Genomic DNA, 18,436 nt, shown 5'->3' with positions numbered 1-18,436 from the left:
GTGAGTATTTAGAGTTTATATAATCTATATAGCCCTCTGGTATATATTTTCAGGTCATTGTTTCCTACAATTAGCAACTTTCAGTTTGGGGGCTTTGTTGAAATACCCTTTATAGAATGCAGTTACTTTTAGTGGTGGCTGTATTCTGTTCAATAGTAAAGGGAGAGGAGTTGCTTCTCAGGCAGCAGCTGTCTTTTACAGCCTTGGTAAATCCAAGATTCTGGCTCTTTACCATTAGTCCAGAGAGAGGAATGGAAGCTGAAGGAGGACGAGGATGATGGCACTGAGTAGACAAAAAGAGCATCCCATTAGAACATTACTATTCAAATCATTTTCATGAGTAATGTTTGAGATTTAATTATCTTTCAGTGGCTTAAAGACCTCTGTGGGCTCCTGCCACTTAAAATAGCAACAACAAAACACTTCTCACATAACCTAAACCATCTAAAATTTTATAAAAGCTTTCAAAATGTTTTGTGCAGTACAATCTAAATTTAATTTTTTTTAATGTTCTTTTCAGATAGTATGGGGAAATCAAAATAAACAATTCGTGATAGTCTTACTAAAAATAATATTTTATTCCTTAATTGGAAAATATCTGTGTGCCTGTGTATCCTATGTACTGAGAATACAGTAAAGAATAATGGAGGATCATTATGATTCCTACCCATGTGTATAGGTTTTTGTCTTGGTTTGCTTTTTTTCATTTGTTGGTCTGGAGTTTACAGAGTACTCACGTAACTCATGACTGAGGTTTCACTGCAGCTCAGTAAGATTTCCCTATATTTGAAAATCTCCAGTCAGCAAAGATAACACTTGGGCCTGTTTAGAAATGGGAGGTATTGTCAACGGTTCATGTTCAGTAGACACTGCCCTTGGGCATGAGGCTACATTGAAGAGGCATTTCTCAGAGAAGTTGTCTGTCAAGTCAGTCACACCTGACTTTGACACTGGGGGACAAGAGTCAGAACATGGTGGTAGAAAAATGACCTTAAGTGTTGAAATTTGTGTGCAGGTATTTTCTATGTGTGTGGCCCTTGCTCAGCCTGTATAATAAGTGGTATTAGAGACATTGGGGTTGAGAGCTAAATAGTACCTATAACTGATATCTTCTGGCTATTAAATTTTTTCCTATCTCATAGCACTTAATTCTGTTCCTTTTATGTGTCATTATCTCCCATTCCCTCAAATAGTTAAACTTCATTTCCTCTTTGAGCTAACATCATACTCCCATGTAAACTCTACACCTTTTTCTTTTTAAGTTATCAAAGAGGCCTGAGATGGTACTTTGCCAGGTTATCATGATTAAACTAGAATTAATTTTAGCCATTTAATTTTTAAAAAACAGGATCGTGTGGGTGGACGAGTTGCTACATTTCGCAAAGGAAACTATGTAGCTGACCTTGGAGCCATGGTGGTAACAGGTCTTGGTAAGTAGTTTAGTTCTGTGCTACAATTTCAGGGTCTGAGACTCACAAAATGGTTTAATCTTATAAAGTCATAGATTCAGTTTTTAAATACATTGCTTAGGATTCTGTTCTTAGTCTTATGTGTATGTGCTCAGTCGCTCAGTCATGTCCAACTGTTTGTGACAACCTGGAAGGTTCGTCTGTCTATGGAGTTTTCCAGGCAAGAATAGTGGCCTGGGTTGCCATTTCCTTCTCCTGGGGATCTTCCCCACCCAGAGATCAAACTTGTGTCTCTTGTGTCTCCTGCATTGGAAGGTGGATTCTTTACCACTACACAAGCTGGGAAGCCTGTTCTCAGTGTTAGTGAAAGGTAAATTGGCAAACAGTTCTCTTAAAAGATATATCAGTATGTGCATAATTTAAAATGTGTGTAGATTTTGCCCTGGCAGATCTAGTTCTAGGAAATTAATCTAAAGAAAATAGAGAAGTGAACCATATTGTGTTCAAAACATTTTCAGTGTGGGGTAACAGAATGTTAGAAACCGCAGATTAGAAGATTAAATTGTTATTCAGTGAGAACTCTCCAGCTGCTAAAAATTTGTAGCTCCATATTAACATGAAATTATGTCCACAATTTATTGCTAAGTTGAAAAATGATTAAAAAACAGTGCATGTGTTATGATCCTTTTGTGTGTAATGTCTAATCTTACATACATAAAGTCTAGAAGGATCTGTCAGTTCAGTCGCTCAGTCGTGTCCGACTCTGCGACCCCATGAATCGCTGCACACCAGGCCTCCCTGTCCGTCACCAACTCCCAGAGTTCACTCAGACTCACGTCCATCGAGTCAGTGATGCCATCCACCCATCTCATCCTCTGTCGTCCCCTTCTCCTGCCCCCAATCCCTTCCAGCATCAGAGTCTTTTCCAATGAGTCAACTCTCTGCATCAGGTGGCCAAAGTATTGGAGTTTCAGCTTTAGCATCAGTCCTTCCAAAGAACACCCAGGACTGATCTCCTTTAGAATGGACTGGTTGGATCTCCTTGCAGTCCAAGGGACTCTCAAGAGTCTTCTCCAACACCACAGTTCAAAAGCATCAGTTTTTTGGCGCTCAGCTTTCTTCACAGTCCAACTCTCACATCCATACATGACCACTGGAAAAACCACAGCCTTGATAGACGAACCTCTGTTGGCAGAGTAATGAATGTCTCTGCTTTTGAATATGCTATCTAGGTTGGTCATAACTTTCCTTCCAAGGAGTAAGCGTCTTTTAACTTCATGGCTGCAGTCACCATCTGCAGTGAGTTTGGAGCCCCCAAAAATAAAGTCTGACACTGTTTCCACTGTTTCCCCATCTGTTTCCCATGAAGTGATGGGACCAGAAGCCATGATCTTAGTTTTCTCAATGTTGAGCTTTAAGCCAATTTTTCACTCTCCTCTTTCACTTTCATCAAGAGGCTTTTGAGTTCCTCTTCACTTTCTACCATAAGGGTGGTGTCATCTGCATATCTGAGGTTATTGATATTTCTTCCAGCAATCTTGATTCCAGCTGGTGCTGCTTCCAGCCCAGCGTTTCTCATGATGTACTCTGCATAGAAGTTAAATAAGCAGGGTGACAATATACAGCCTTGACGTACTCCTTTTCCTATGTGGAACCAGTCTGTTGTTCCATGTCCAGTTCTAACTGTTGCTTCCTGACCTGCATATAGGTTTCTCAAGAGGCAGGTCAGGTGGTCTGGTATTCCCATCTCTTTCAGAATTGTCCACAGTTTATTGTGATCCACACAGTCAAAGGCTTTGGCATAGTCAATAAAGCAGAAATAAATGTTTTTCTGGAACTCTCTTGCTTTTTTGACGATCCAGCGGATGTTGGCAATTTGATCTCTGGTTCCTCTGCCTTTTCTAAAACCAGCTTGAACACCTGGAAGTTCACGGTTCACGTATTGCTGAAGCCTGGCTTAGAGAATTTTGAGCATTACTTTACTAGCGTGTGAGATGAGTGCAATTGTGCGGTAGTTTGAGCATTCTTTGGCATTGCCTTTCTTTGGGATTGGAATGAAAACTGACCTTTTCCAGTCCTGTGGCCACTGCTGAGTTTTCCAAATTTGCTGGCACATTGAGTGCAGCACTTTCACAGCATCACCTTTTAGGATTTGAAATAGCTCAACTGGAATTCCATCACCTCCACTAGCTTTGTTTGTAGTGATGCTTCCTAAGGCCCACTTGACTTCACATTCCAGGATGTCTGGCTCTAGGTGAGTGATCCCACCATCGTGATTATCTGGGTCATGAAGATCTTTTTTTGTACAGTTCTTCTGTGTATTCTTGCCACCTCTTCTTAATATCTTCTGCTTCTGTTAGGTCCATACCATTTCTGTCCTTTATCAAGCCCATCTTTGCATGAAATGTTCCCTTGGTATCTCTGATTTTCTTGAAGAGATCTCTAGTTTTTCCCATTCTGTTGTTTTCCTCTATTTCTTTGCATTGATTGCTGAGGAAGGCTTTCTTATCTCTTCTTGCTATTCTTTGGAACTCTGCATTCATATGGGAATCTTTCCTTTTCTCCTTTGCTTTTCACTTCCCTTCTTTTCACAGCTATTTGTAAGGCCTCCCCAAACAGCCATTTTGCTTTTTTGCATTTCTTTTCCGTGGGGATGGTCTTGATCCCTGTCTCCTGTACAATGTCACGAACCTCCGTCCATAGTTCATCAGGCACTCTGTCTATCAGATCTAGTCCCTTAAATCTGTTTCTCACTTCCACTGTATAGTCATAAGGGATTTGATTTAGGTCATACCTGAATGGTCTAGTGGTTTTCCCTAGTTTCTTCAGTTTAAGTCTGAATTTGGCAATAAGGAGTTCATGGTCTGTAATGTTAACTAATTTTTGGTAATAGGTTCAGTGACTGAGCACACACGCACACACTGTTTTGCTTTCTTCTTTATGCTTGCTTATATGTTTGTTTTACTTTGGGCATTTTTTTGGTATTACTTCACATACCCTAAGCTTTAATATTTTAAAATTTGAGTAAAAATATTTTTTCTTTGAAGTTTTTGTTGCCTTTTCATAAGGTATGTGAATTTAATTGTTGAAGTTTTTTCTAGGAGGGAATCCCATGGCTGTGGTCAGCAAACAAGTAAATATGGAACTGGCCAAGATCAAGCAAAAATGCCCACTTTATGAAGCGAATGGACAAGCTGTAAGTTGACAGCAAATAACTTTATACAATTTATTTGGTTCAGTTGAAAGCAATTTTGGGGAAATATGTGGATGAATATGCACACATACAAGTATGAACTGAGGGTAGAAATAATGTGGCTTTATTCAGATTCTTAACTCTGAGCTATATAGGATGGAGTTATAATAGCTGCTTAGGTGTTTAAATACTTAATGAAAGTTAGGCTAGCCAAGTGATTAATTTGTTTATTTGGCTGTGGCCACCTGTACCCTAAGAGACCTGTAGAATGACCACCTGATTCTTCATTTCTTTGTGTTGTGCCTCCCATCATGTGCTTTAGCTTTGTGTGCTCTTCATGATTTCAGTTTTATGTTCATAGGATCAGGTTTCTGATGGGCTAATAGTGAATGGTAGTACTAAATTGATGCTTAGGTAGGTTAAATAAAGTATTTGTTTATCAGAGGCATTTGTTGTTGTTGTTTAGTCACTAAGTCACATCCAACTTTTTGCAACCCAATAGACTGTAGCCCGCCAGTCCATGAAATTTCCCAGGCAGGAATACTGGAGTGGGTTGCCATTTCCTTCTCCAAGAGATTTTCCCAACTCAGGGATCGAATACACTGGGCACCAGGGAAGCCCAGATAGGAGCTTCCTATAGTTAAAATGGCAGTAACACGAAAGTGATGTTTAATATGGGAAACTGGGAGTGTTTTAACAACTGCCTGATAGGTTATATGTCAGTTCTAATTTTTTAGGGGTCTGTGAAACTCAAAAGTTTGTTTTCAGTGGAAGTTTGCCGGCTCCCCTGTTAGGAGTAAAAGAGACTGTAGTTCTCAGGATATAAACACATTATCACCTTTATATTTCAAGGAAGAAAAGGTTTGCTATGTATATGGCAGTGTAGCTACTCTTATTGAAAGTGGTAATATTCCAACTCTAGGATTTTTTGTCATAGGTCCTATGGGACATCCTCGCCTTTTACTATCTACCTTTAGGAAAAGACTTTTTTATAGGGTTCATATCAGAGAAGTACAGACTTTCAGGGAATGCTTTGGTTCCCATCCCCACCATTCTGGATCCAAATTTACTTCTAGGGCTTTTCTGGGGGTGAGGGAAAAGGGGAAGCAGCCTTCTAACAATAAAATAGGAAAAGATAAAGTAGACGTTAATTCAGCAATTCTATAAACTTCTGTTACTTGAAAAGATCTGTTAAAAAAAAAAAAATGCAGAGATGAATAAGACAGTCCCTGCCATATAAGACCCTACAGTCTGGTGGGTCTTGTACACAAATTTTCAAACTTATATAAATGTAGAAAGAGTACTATAATAGGCTCCCATTTTTCCAGTCTAGTTTCATCTATCCAGTCTTGTTGAGAGCGGGGGACGTGACATAACCAGATAGATGTTTTACGTAGACAGACAATAATTTAGAGAATTGAATTGCGGAAGCAAGGTCTTTGAAGTTGATATTATATCCTCAAGAAGTAATGGAATCCAAGCCAAAGATTATCACTAGTCTTTGAGACACTATCTTTTTCTTTTGACTTTCCTGAATGTAGAACAGGTTCATTTAGTCTTTCTAACAGTAAAATGTGAGGTTTTTTCCCCTAGTAGAGATATCCAGAGGAATGGTCTGCTTTTGTGGTATTAGATAAGCTGTAAAACATTCTAGAAAACATTTGTTTCCAAATAAATGCCCTTCTCCAGGGGAATCGTCCCAACCCAGAGAGCAAACCCAGGTCTCCTGCATTACAAGCAGATTCTTTACCATCTGAGCCACCAGGGAAGCCCATAGTATAGCAACATTCACTCAAATATGGCCTACAACCAGCTGCCAATTCATGAACTGTTGGTTACTAATATGGGATGAGAGAAATATCTTGTACCAGAATGTAAATAAACTGCATCCTTTTAACCACAGTGTTAGTTCAGATGGCTTTGGTAGCAGGACTTTTCTCAGTGAAAGAAATGTTGCTTTAGTTTATGTTCTGGCATAAGCTCCTTATCTCACCAGGACCGGCTCTTTGAGTAGCATTCTAGTAAACAGTTGTTAAGCTGGTGTGTGGTTTTCAGCATTTTGTTGTTATTCAACTCTGATCTTTATAGGATTTTTCTTGGTTGGTTTGTATTTGGTAATGCAGCTAAATGGTAAGGAGGATTCTTTAGGCATTACTAAATTTGGGGAAAGAATTTCTTTGTAGCTTTGAGTTCTGCTTGCCCTATTAATGTTTCTGTATCTTGCTGTTCCCAGTAATTTAGCTCAGAGGAGGAATGGATACCTATTGACTAGCAGACTGGCTTTTGGCTTATAGCCAAATTAATTTATACTCATAGTCAGATACGTTTCATGGCTTTAGAAATCTAAGGAATCTTACTCGGTTGCTTCCTTTCCTCATTTTGCGGGGGAAGAATCTAAAGCGCGCACATGTGTTTGCCTGACGTCACCATAGTCAATAAACTGTAGAGTCAGGTCTCTTGTCTGGTGTTTTAGCTTTTTTTTTTTTTAAACTTAAAAAAAAAAAGTTTTATTGGTATATAGTTGCTTTACAGTGTGGTGTTAGTTTCTGCTGTACAGCAGGGTAAATCAGCCACATGTGTACATGTATCTCCTCTTTTGGATTTCCTTCCCATTTCGGTCACCACAGAGCACTGATCAGAGTTCTCTTTGCTATACAGTTGGTTCTAACTAGTTATCTACTTTATACATAGTTGTGTCTATATGTCAATTCCAGTGTCCCAATCCATCCCACTTCCCCTGGTGTTTAATGCCGTTCTGCCTGGCTGAGAGCCCAGGGAAGGTTGGGGCAGGAGAGGTGTGCAGTTCTGTCAGTGTGACTGCATCAGCTGAGTCTCCTTCTTTTATTAAAAGAACTTTTTTTTTAATTGTTACTCTAAGGAGGCCCACCTAGAATACTCACTCAGCCATTGCTTTTTCTTTAGTAAACTATTGTACAAAACGGGATGCGTTGCTCCATTCTCTCTGTATAGCGTCAGTAGAAAAGAGGGTAATTAGATGGTTCTTTTGTTAGTACACAAAAATTAATTACTTCATCCTATACAAGGGCAGCAGCAAACTCAGTTATAAATACCACTTGTAATATTGTCTTAAGGGCTTCCCTGGTGACTCAGTGGTAAAGAACCCACCTGACAATGCAGGAGATGTAAGCTCGATCTCTGAGTTGTGACGATCCCCTGGAGAAGGAAATGGGAACCTACTCCAGTGTTCTTGGCTGAGAAGTCCCATGGACAGAAGGACCCTGCAGGCTATAGTCCATGGGATTGCAAAGACTCAGACATGACTTAGTGAGTAAACAACAGTGTTGTCTTAGGAATATATTACCATATCCAGGCATTTTGCTGCTATAGGAAAAACATCATGTAGTAAGTAGTTTTTGTTACATTACCTTGTTATTGTTTTAATCACAGTCACAAGAATCCCTGAAAGAGCTTGCCTCTGCCTTCTCTCTGGTCTTGCGCTGGCAGCTAGGATGTTGAACTAATAGAAGTATCTTCCAAGCCTATAAAAACAGTCAGAGCTAATGAAGCAGCTGCCCTGCTCATTGTCATTATTAATTGATGATGGAGTCATATTCTGAATTATGCTGTAATTAGTTTTGAATGGATAAGGTTGGAAAATAGGGTAATTCATGTTTTCAGTAGCATTTTGGGAGTCACCAGTGGGAGGTCTGGAAACCTAGATTGTCGGGGAGACTAGAGAAATGGCTGAGTGTTTTCTGCATCTCCTATACACCAGCTAGTAACTCAGGGGCTTTAGATTCTTGTTTTGTTTTCAGCTTTTTTTGAGTCATGAGTGTGAGAGAGAGGGGTATGTGTGTGTTGTTATTATCAAGTGAGATCCAAAGGCTCAGTAACTACTTGGAGAAACAGATCCTGATTTTCTACTTGGGAATGGCTCAGAGGAAGAAAGATAACTCTTGAAAGGTAATGCATACCAGGCTTCTTATAAATACCATTGATTGGGTACACTCAGTACCTATCGTAACTTACCAGGTATCCAGTTGTGTTCATATAGAGTGGTGTCTAGGTTATTATAGTTTTGACACAGGTGTCTTGGCCTTTTCAGTTTTCATCGTTTTTGGAAACATCTTTGGTATCTTTAAGGCAGTCTTTCTCTACCCTTGAAAATCATGACTGCCAGTCTCCGCTTTTTATGTAAAAATCTCATTCCCTCCTTTAATGTTTTTGAAGTTGCAAAATAGTTATTTTTCCCTCAAATATAGTTACAATACTGACTTTACTTTTCCAAACTATATTAATTTATTCATATAACAAGAATTTACTGAGCACGTATGTGCTAGAAATTGCTAGAGTGTACTCCTTAGACATGCCATGTGTTCCGTCTCCATATGGCTTATTTAGTCCCTGCTCTAGGAAGGTCAGTTATTTACATCCCCTAATCTTATGAGTTAGAACGGGAGGGAGGCAGCAGTCTCCATTTATAGAATCACATTGAATTTTATTCAGTTGGCCAAAAAGTTCATTTGGGTTTTTGTATGGTGTTACAGAAAAACCTGAATGAACTTTTTGGCTTACCCAATATTTAGATTAAGGATATACCGCTTTCCTTATTCTCCCTTTAGGGTCAACAACTATCTTTCATTTCCCTTAGCTATTTCAGAATCTGAGTTGGAAACCCCTCAGATGTAAATTTGTTCTTCCACGATTTACCAAAGGAACCAGTATTTTCATTTTGTAGTTACAGAAGTGCATGGAGATGGGAGAGGTGGAGACTGACTGTAACCTCTGTTGGCCGGATTTGGCCATTACAACTTTTTTCAGGGTGTTACTTTGTCCTGAGAATTTCTCTTGCTGAATGTCAGAAATTTTAAGTACCTGGAACCTAGGTGTACCTTAACCCCATTCTTGCTCTGCTGCTAGAGAACTTATGCAAACTGGAAGTGTGACAGATGGGCAATGTTTTGAAGACCTACCAAGCTTGTAATGATAGAATGCAACCAGAGATAGAACTAAGAGCTATCTTTTCTTTGCGATGACTTCTTGCAGAATCAGGGACCCTGTCCAAAAAGTTGTTTGGCTTTCCCAAAATTTATTCTGCATGGGCCAGTCACATGGTCTCCCCAACCCATGACCATGTTCAGGGATGCTCCGTATAATCTACAGGACCAAAACAGTCAGGATTATAATCCATTTACAGGAGTGAGACTCACCAAATTTTTCATCTTAAAGGAACCATTTATTTGGAGACTTTTGTAGAGAAATAAATGGTTTTGAAGAATCGTAAAATCTGTTTCAAGTGATAGCATTTTTGTTTGAATCTTTGCTAGAAAACTGTATCCGTGATTCTTTCCCAAAACAACACATGGTTTGTTGTTTTGTGTTCTCACTGTGGTGTAATAGAGAAATCCAGCTGCCAGCAGACATTTTGCTAATAACTCTGGTAGTCATTTGCTGAGTTCCTTTCTCAGAATGCAACTAAGAATCTAGAATAGAATGTTCAAATTAAACTAAAATTATTGAGACTTGTATTTAAAGACTGCCAGTATTTCAACATCCTTTCATAATTATTTGTGAAACTAACAGAGTTCAAGGGTTCTCACCAAAAGGAAAGAAATGACGTGAAACAGTATTTAAGGACTGCTTAAGGTAGTCAGTTGCTAAAATTCTTTTCATTGTCTGAGTCAACTGGAACATAGGTAATTAGCTTAATTTTAGAAACAGATTCAAGGTTTAAATACATCAAAAACACATTTTGGTTTTCTCCCAGTGAGTATTAATTTCCTAATGGACAAATATTTTATTTACTCTTTTCCAAATAATTTATTTAATTTCAAAGTGGAATTTTTAAATTAATGGGAAGACAATCCAGGTATCAAAGGTATCCCTGGTCTCACTGCCAACATTCCAGTAACTGCAAGATAGCAGATAACGGCTGGGGCCTTACTGCTGACTGGAACCCTGAGTCAGAGAGATGCACTAGGGCTGTAGTCAGGCCATTCTGGTGTCAGTCAGACGTGGCAGTGAGCTTTCGGTTTGCTGTTTGTTTGATTCTGTGTTGTTCTTGTTACTGTTCAGTGTTTTTCTTTTCTCTTTTATTGAATTTTACTTTATTCTCTGCTTTCTGGCACCATCTCCCTTGACCTCCTTACCCTCCACCACCACCAAAAGTGCCTTTCTTTTGCCCATTTCTCTGCCTTGACTCTCCCATTTTCGTCTCTGTACAGTCTGTTCCTTGTTTCTCTGGTGGTTGCAGCTTCTGAGCTAACAATGCTTCTGTCATGCTGTGTGTTTAAAGCCTTGATTTTACAGCTGTCTCACAAAACTAAACTTGACGTGGCTGTTGGGCTGTTATTTACAGTTTATTTCTCTCTCTGCTGCACTGGTTAAAAGGACACTGTCAAGGTATTTTTTTTTTCATAATTTTTCAAGTCATTTTCCTCACTGTTTACAATAACCCATTAAAAGCTTGAAACTTAAATCTTTCGCTTCCAGAGATCCTCTCCATCATACATTCACACTGGTTTGTTGTTGTAGAGTTGCGCCTATATGTTGGACTGGTGCCATTTGAGTTTTCGTCATTAAAAGCGCATGTAAAAAGTCAAGTTTTTTGTGGTGGCGTGGGTGGGCTAAAGGGGAAAGTGTAATGAATCAAGTGGGCTGCTCAGCAAACAGAGGGAAGAAAAAAGGTCAAATTTGGTCCCTCTAACCTTGACAGTGTCCCTTTAAATATTTCTCTACCACACACCCTGGAACCCAGTTACTGAGCCTTGAAGTGCTGTGTACTTTTTCAGTATGAACTTCCCTATGTGACTGTCACTCTAGCCGTCAAGATTAAAGCTTGTCTAAGGCAAGCCACACAGTTGGCACTGGAAGAGCTTTAATCAGTACCATTTGCACACACATGTATTGGCACATTCTGCCCTATTGTAGTGGCATATGTGATCTGGCCCCCCTTGCTGCTATAGCATCCTCTTGCTAGGCATTTTAAAAGCCATATATAGAAATATCACCATTTGTACTCCAGGAAAAGCAGTCCTTCACATTGCATCTGTGATCAGTTAGGATTTCATAAATATGGAGGTTTCATATTGAAAATGTAATTGTTTCCTTTTTAAAGGAGCACCAGATTTAGAGTTTTTAGAATCATCTTTTGTAACATCATTGAGGGAATTAACACCAAGCAAAATTTCAGCTTTGCTTTGAGCTTCTCTGTATATGACCTGTATACACCCTTATGCCAGAAAGTGAAGAGGAACTAAAAAAAAGCCTCTTGATGAAAGTGAAAGAGGAGAGTGAAAAATTGGCTTAAAGCTCAACATTCAGAAAACTAAGATCATGGCGTCTGGTCCCATCACTTCATGGGAAATAGATGGGGAAACAGTGGCAGACTTTATTTTTGGGGGCTCCAAAATCACTCCAGCTGGTGATTGCAGCCATGAAATTAAAAGACGCTTACTCCTTAGAAGGAAAGTTATGACCAACCTAGACAGCATATTCAAAAGCAGAGACATTACTTTGCTAACAAAGGTCCGTCTAGTCAAGGCTGTGGTTTTTCCAGTGGTCATGTATGGATGTGAGAGTTGGACTGTGAAGAAAGCTGAGCACCAAAGAATTGATGCTTTTGAACTGAGAAGACTTGAGAGTCCCTTGGACTGCAAGGAGTTCCAACCAGTCCATTCTAAAGGAGATCAGTCCTGGGTGTTCTTTGAAAGGACTGATGCTGAAGCTGAAACTCCAATACTTTGGCCACCTCATGTGAAGAATTGATTCATTGGAAAAGACTCTGATGCTGGGAGGGATTAGGGGGCAGGAGGAAAAGGGGACGACAGAGGATGAGATGGCTGGATGACATCACCGACTCGATGGACATGAGTTTAAGTGAATTCCAGGAGTTGGTGATGGGCAGAGAGGCCTGGCGTGCTGCAATTCATGGGGTCACAGAGTCAGACACGACTGAGTAACTGAACTGTACTGACCTTCACCGTATCATGTCAATGAGGAAAAGTAACTGATGGGAAAGTAAATGAAATTCCTGACAAGAAGATCACTTCCATCAGCTCTCTGATAGCTGTAAAAACAGAACAAGTAGGGATGTCACCAAGAGCTCCTCTCTTTGGCTGTGGGATTGAATGGGTAGGTCAGATGTGTTTGATCCACCAAGTCCCAGGTACCACCCTGATACGTAAATGGTACCAAGCTCTAGAGCCTGATTCACAGCCTTGTTTCTCAACATAAACCAGAAGATTCTCCCAGGTATCTATTTCTTAGGCTCAGGGGGATTCTCTAATTCATAAAGATTTCCTGATGTTTTCCATGTGTAATCTTTTAGAACTTGATGCTTTAAAATATTATTTTGATTGAGTCAGTTATAGTGTCTTTCATATTTACAGTTTGAAAGGAGAATTGCCATCCTTTTCCCTTTGTTTTGGTGCAGATTATACTTCTCACCATATTCTTTTTGCCATACCGTGGCTCATGTGATAGAGTTACTTGTGTTGGCTCATCATTGAGAGGGCAGAGGCTAGTGCTTTGAAACCATCTGTTTAATTGTGAAGGGCAAAAGTGAAGGTGTTTCAAATGAGAAGCAAGAGTTTTACTGTGATGGTCTGGTCCATAATAGTTACCTCTATTCTTCCTCACCTTAGTAATTATTAGAACTTTCGTATTTTGTTCCTTATTACCAATTTTAGGTTGATTGTAAAGTGAAATTCCAAATTTGGAAACCCATTTCCCATGCCTAACTTATTATGGCAAGAGATGCTTTCCTTAGACATACTTTATTCTTCTTACTGTCCCCATGAATTCAGCAGTGGAACTGCAGATACAGTTTACTTTGGGGCTGAATTGAGCATTAGCAGAGGGATTTGTGTCAGCTAACTGATGGCATCACTACGCAGGGGCACAGCAGGGATTTAGGAGCATGTTCTTGCAGCTTAATGATCTGCTTTGCAATCTGTTCTCTTCCCCCACAGTAGTGACCCAGACTTGGTACCTCAGTTACTCGTAGTCTTAAGAGCTTTGGACATTCAACCTTGAACTTAATTGGTGCCATAAAACACTAGTACTCTGAGAATTAAGATGCTATTGTGTTCTTATTAATAGCCATGAATTTCACTTCTGTCTTCACTACCCCTACCTGAAACTGTTATCTTAGAGGGGAAGCAGATACCTTGTTCTTATTTTTTTCATCCTGCCCTTATTTACAAGGTGCTTGGGTGTGTTGACAGTCTTTGTTCTCCAGGACTTTTCCAGTGTGTTGTCTGCATGTCAGCCCGGCTTATCTCAGTGCATGTCAGCTCCAGGGCACCTTGTGCTCCACATGACTTCACTCACCACCAGTGTGAATCCTGTGGCTGTTCGTAGAGGTGGAGTTCCAGCTCTGGGGGCAAAATCATGAGAATAGGGAATATCCGGGCTGAAACATTTCATATCTCATTTAATGGAATTGACCACTTCATAGAAAAGATAGTTTGAATCATTGTCCTCAAAGGTTTCTCCTTTGAGATACATATTTTGACCTTTTAAACTGCAGAGCATTTGTGTTTTCATGGATGGCTATGTTTAATCTTGTAAGGACCAACTCTGCCCTACTTCGAATTTTCAGGTTCCTAAAGAGAAAGATGAAATGGTAGAGCAAGAGTTTAACCGGTTGCTAGAAGCTACGTCTTATCTTAGTCATCAACTGGACTTCAACGTCCTCAATAATAAGCCTGTGTCCCTTGGCCAGGCATTGGAAGTTGTCATTCAGTAAGTACTTTGATACTGCTTATTGTATTGTGGATTTCGTTTATAGATTGCTGGGTAGTGTTTTAAGTTTCCATTAAGTCTTATTTGAGCTAGTTTTCACTTATTTTCATATGATAGCTAAATCTAAAAATAAAGCTTTTTAAAATAAGTCCATACATGATCCATAAGGCTCTCTCAATTGTAAAATTCATATCTTTTATGGAATTGAATTGATTGTACTTAAATAACCTACAAAATAATTTGCCACCAGCCAACTTTCTTATTCCAAAGTCTTAGAAATTTTAGTGGGCCTTGATACCATCAAATGTTTTGGATGGGCACCTGTCTTACACAGCACGGGTAGCTGTGTGAGCAAAGCACATTTATTGCCTCTTCAGGTTACAAGAAAAGCATGTCAAAGATGAACAGATTGAACATTGGAAGAAGATAGTGAAAACTCAGGAGGAACTGAAGGAACTTCTTAATAAGGTAAAATTCTGTATTTTTATCTGTCAGTCTTTCAGTATGACATTATTGATAATTGTTGCTGGGAGAAATAGATCTTTGCTGTGACAGATTGCCTTTGACTGTTGCAAAGCTGGTCTAGTGCCCTCTGCTGGAGTCTAGGATGAAAAGGGAGATCAGCTGTGCTGGGTCAAGTTCCCACTGATGAAGACAAAACATGTCAGTAGCCAGGATCATAATTCGTTGGCCTAAGGATTTCACTTGAGGTACCAATATGAGGATATTCCTCAGTGGTACAAATAAGGGGGCCCTTCCAGAGCCCCAGCTCCAGACTGGGAAACTGTTTGTTTCTCCCCATCTTGCCAGCTGCAAACTTGGGGGCTTTATTAATTGCAAAATCTGGGTGCATCTTTTGGCTGGGCTCTTGGCCTCCCTCTTCGACTGTGCTTCATGTCTTCATCTTGTCAAAGGAAGAGGTCTCTGGCACATCTCCTTCACGAACTGTGGTGTGGAGGACACGAGAAGAGTGGCAGAGAACCAACGGCCAGAGCTGGTGTGGCGCTCCTAGTCTCAGGCTTTAACCTTCCCCTCAGAAACCTGGAAGAACTGACATTGGGAATGGTTCCTTAAGGTTCTTGATGTGATGATTTGACCTTTTACGTTTTTAAAAAACGAATCATGATAATTTGTTTCCCAAAACTGTTTTATTGGTGACAGTTTCTTTTACCTGGTAGTTAAATTTTGAATTAATTTTTATTTGGGGGACATTATTTTTATTAATGGGATACTCCTGGTTCTTCCATTTGTTTTGGAAGACAGAGTCAATCCTGCCTATTTGATAGTGATGTGATGCCTCTGTGTTGAGCCATGTAGGATTTTTCCCTGTTTTAAATATCATCAATTTGGAAGAGGTACTTAATTCCATAGATGTTGCAGTGTAACCCTGTTTTGGTATAATAGCAGTTTAGGGGAGGAGCCAAAGTACATGCTTTGGTGATGAATTATGTAACTGTCTGCAATGGCAAATTTGTATTTTTCTCTCTTAGATGGTAAATTTAAAAGAGAAAATTAAAGAACTCCATCAGCAATACAAAGAAGCATCTGAAGTCAAACCACCCAGAGATATCACTGCTGAGTTCTTAGTGAAAAGCAAACACAGGGATCTAACTGCCCTGTGTAAGGTATGATGTACAAACATGCCTCCTGATTTTATTTGGAATCCTAAGTGATCGTATAGATCTGGGAAATTTTGGCCATTAGCCAGTGACAGGCGCCTGGAATAGTAAGAAGGGGGTTTGGTACACAGGAGCCCTGGAGACTTAATGGGTTAGTTTTGTCTGCTTTTTCTGCAGAATTCCTACCTTGTTTTCACAATATCATCCTTTAGCTTACCTACATCTCAGTTTAGCCCTCCGTGATAGTTTATCCATGACAGTTTAGAGTAATGTTAATGAAGGTGGACTTCAGAGTTATTGGAGTCAGTCCGTCTGGTTGAAATCTCTTAACTTAGTATCTCCTAGCCATGTGACCTTCAACTCCTTAGTCACCTCATCTGTGACATGGTCTTAAGTACTACCTTACTTGTAAAGGGATCTGAAGGGCTTATTCATACTAGAGACACAGTAAATGCATGAGAAGTGATAGTCACTATTCTTTTTTATCCTTACTGTGTAGCATACTAGTGTGTTTCTTCTTCATCCCCTTCCCCCACCACACCCCCCTGTTATGTTGCATCTTGTCTCCAAGAACAACTGTCCCTGCACCCTGACCCAGCCTTGGGCGAAGGCACTCTTGTAATTGACCTGAACGGGGGCGTGGTGCAGGCCTAACCCTCTGTGGTGCAAATAACTAGGTGCATCTCTGACTCATCCCGACCAACCCGGTTCTCTTAATTCCATCAGGAATATGATGAATTAGCTGAGACACAAGGAAAACTAGAAGAAAAACTTCAAGAGTTGGAAGCCAATCCCCCAAGGTAAATAAATGCTCCAACAGATAGCTTTTACTCTTCTCTCCATTAAATTTAGAAGGAAAATTACAAAGACCCTGGCCTCCTATGTATGCTCAGTGAATGTATTTTAGATTATTTCATGAATGGAAGGTGTCTGTGCACGCAGGACAGGGTCCTTAATACTCTGTTCTTATATGGTAATATTGAGAGTGTCCTAGATGCTTAAATCAAGGTATCTTTCTTAAAACAATAGCTTTTTCCCATAAGATTTGATATTTGAATGAAAATTGTCTTTGAGTGAGGTAGAAAGTGGTAATGCTTTTAATTTCCAAAATTCTGAGGATCAGAAAAGTGTTACACATAATTTCTGACAGTGTACCCTTACATGGTGACAAGTGCTCCGTGTGGCATCTGGCATCCACATACATCTGCTCTTTTCTCCAGTCAGGGATGCCACCCGTCTTGCTTTTTAAAAAAATGCTTTATTCAAAATATAAAACAAACAAAAAAAGGATACAAGTAAGCTTTTATAATGCAAGGTAAATAGTATAAAGACTTTTTTTTCCAAACTAATTTTTTTATCCGAATTACAGTTAGGCCTTTGCTTTATGTAGGAAGCTTGGCACTGCTCCTAGGCACTAGCAATAAAGGGTTTAATAAGACAGATGAGATCCTGTTTTTGACTTAGAATTTCTTCACATAAGGCGTAGTCCCACTGATATCATCAACATCAGCCCATTGAGAATGGTAGTAATGCCCTTTAGTAACCTTGAGCTCCTTTGTTCTCATTTTGCAGTGATGTATATCTCTCATCAAGAGACAGACAGATACTTGATTGGCATTTTGCAAATCTGGAGTTTGCTAACGCCACGCCTCTCTCCACACTCTCCCTCAAGCACTGGGATCAGGTAAAAACTCCTTTGCCGTGTATTTTGTTGCACATGTCTCTGAGAGGCTCCTAAGAGAGACTGTTAATTTATCTGATGTGTGTTTTTAAACAGCTTTAGTTAGTTATAATGTATATACAATAAAACCTATTTTAAGTGAGCAGTTTGATATTCTGCCAGACTTAAATAATTATGAACCACCACCACATTTAAGATACAGAACGTGTCTGTCATCCTGAAAAGTTCTCTCTCGCCCCTTTGCAATCAGTCCCCAGCCCTTCAGCTCCTGGCCCTGCACAACCACCAGTTTGCTTTCTGTCGTTACAGTTTTGCTTTTCCTATAATTACATGTAAATTGAACCATACAGCACATAATTGCACTGTCTGTAGCCTTTTGTGTGTGACTTTTCATTTGGAGATTCGTTGTTGTATGTTTCAGTAGTTTGCTCCTTTTGTTGTTTAGTAATATTCATATCCATTGAATGGATATGCCACAGAATGTATCCATTCACTGGTACATATTTGGACGTTTAGGTTGTTTCGTTTTTGGCTATAAATAATTGAAGCTACTATGAACATTCATGTCTTTCTCTTGGGTAAATATCCATAAGTAAAATTTTTACTGTGGGAAGTAGATTTTTAAAGTGTTTTCCAAACTACATTCTCATCAGTAGTGTAAGTTCTGTTGTTCCACACCCTCACCAGCACTTGATACTCTGTCAGCTTTAAATTTTTTAACTGTTTTAATGGTTGGTTAGTAATTTTTCATTGTGGTTTTAATTTGCACTTACATGATGACCAATAAAGTGAAGCATCTTTTCATGTGCTTGCTGCTGCTAAGTCA

At 39.5% G+C, this 18,436-nt stretch overlaps 1 protein-coding gene across 2 annotated transcripts in view; it reads left to right on the top strand.

Annotated features, from left to right (window-relative positions):
• The window catches only part of KDM1A (lysine demethylase 1A), a 66,067-nt gene that overhangs the window by 37,964 nt on the left and 9,667 nt on the right, over positions 1–18,436 (top strand). For both annotated transcript variants that reach the window (XM_055574202.1, XM_055574201.1), the window contains 7 exons: positions 1,349–1,430; positions 4,511–4,605; positions 14,168–14,310; positions 14,688–14,778; positions 15,801–15,935; positions 16,656–16,729; positions 17,502–17,613. In XM_055574202.1, coding sequence (XP_055430177.1) covers positions 1,349–1,430; positions 4,511–4,605; positions 14,168–14,310; positions 14,688–14,778; positions 15,801–15,935; positions 16,656–16,729; positions 17,502–17,613 — 732 coding nt within the window. The remainder of the gene's footprint in view (positions 1–1,348; positions 1,431–4,510; positions 4,606–14,167; positions 14,311–14,687; positions 14,779–15,800; positions 15,936–16,655; positions 16,730–17,501; positions 17,614–18,436) is intronic.

This window comes from Bubalus kerabau, chromosome 3, assembly GCF_029407905.1.
Source record: "Bubalus kerabau isolate K-KA32 ecotype Philippines breed swamp buffalo chromosome 3, PCC_UOA_SB_1v2, whole genome shotgun sequence".
Classification (NCBI taxonomy): domain Eukaryota; kingdom Metazoa; phylum Chordata; class Mammalia; order Artiodactyla; family Bovidae; genus Bubalus; species Bubalus kerabau.
Note: the sequence above shows the minus strand (reverse complement) of the source record. Positions and strands in the feature narration are given on the sequence as shown.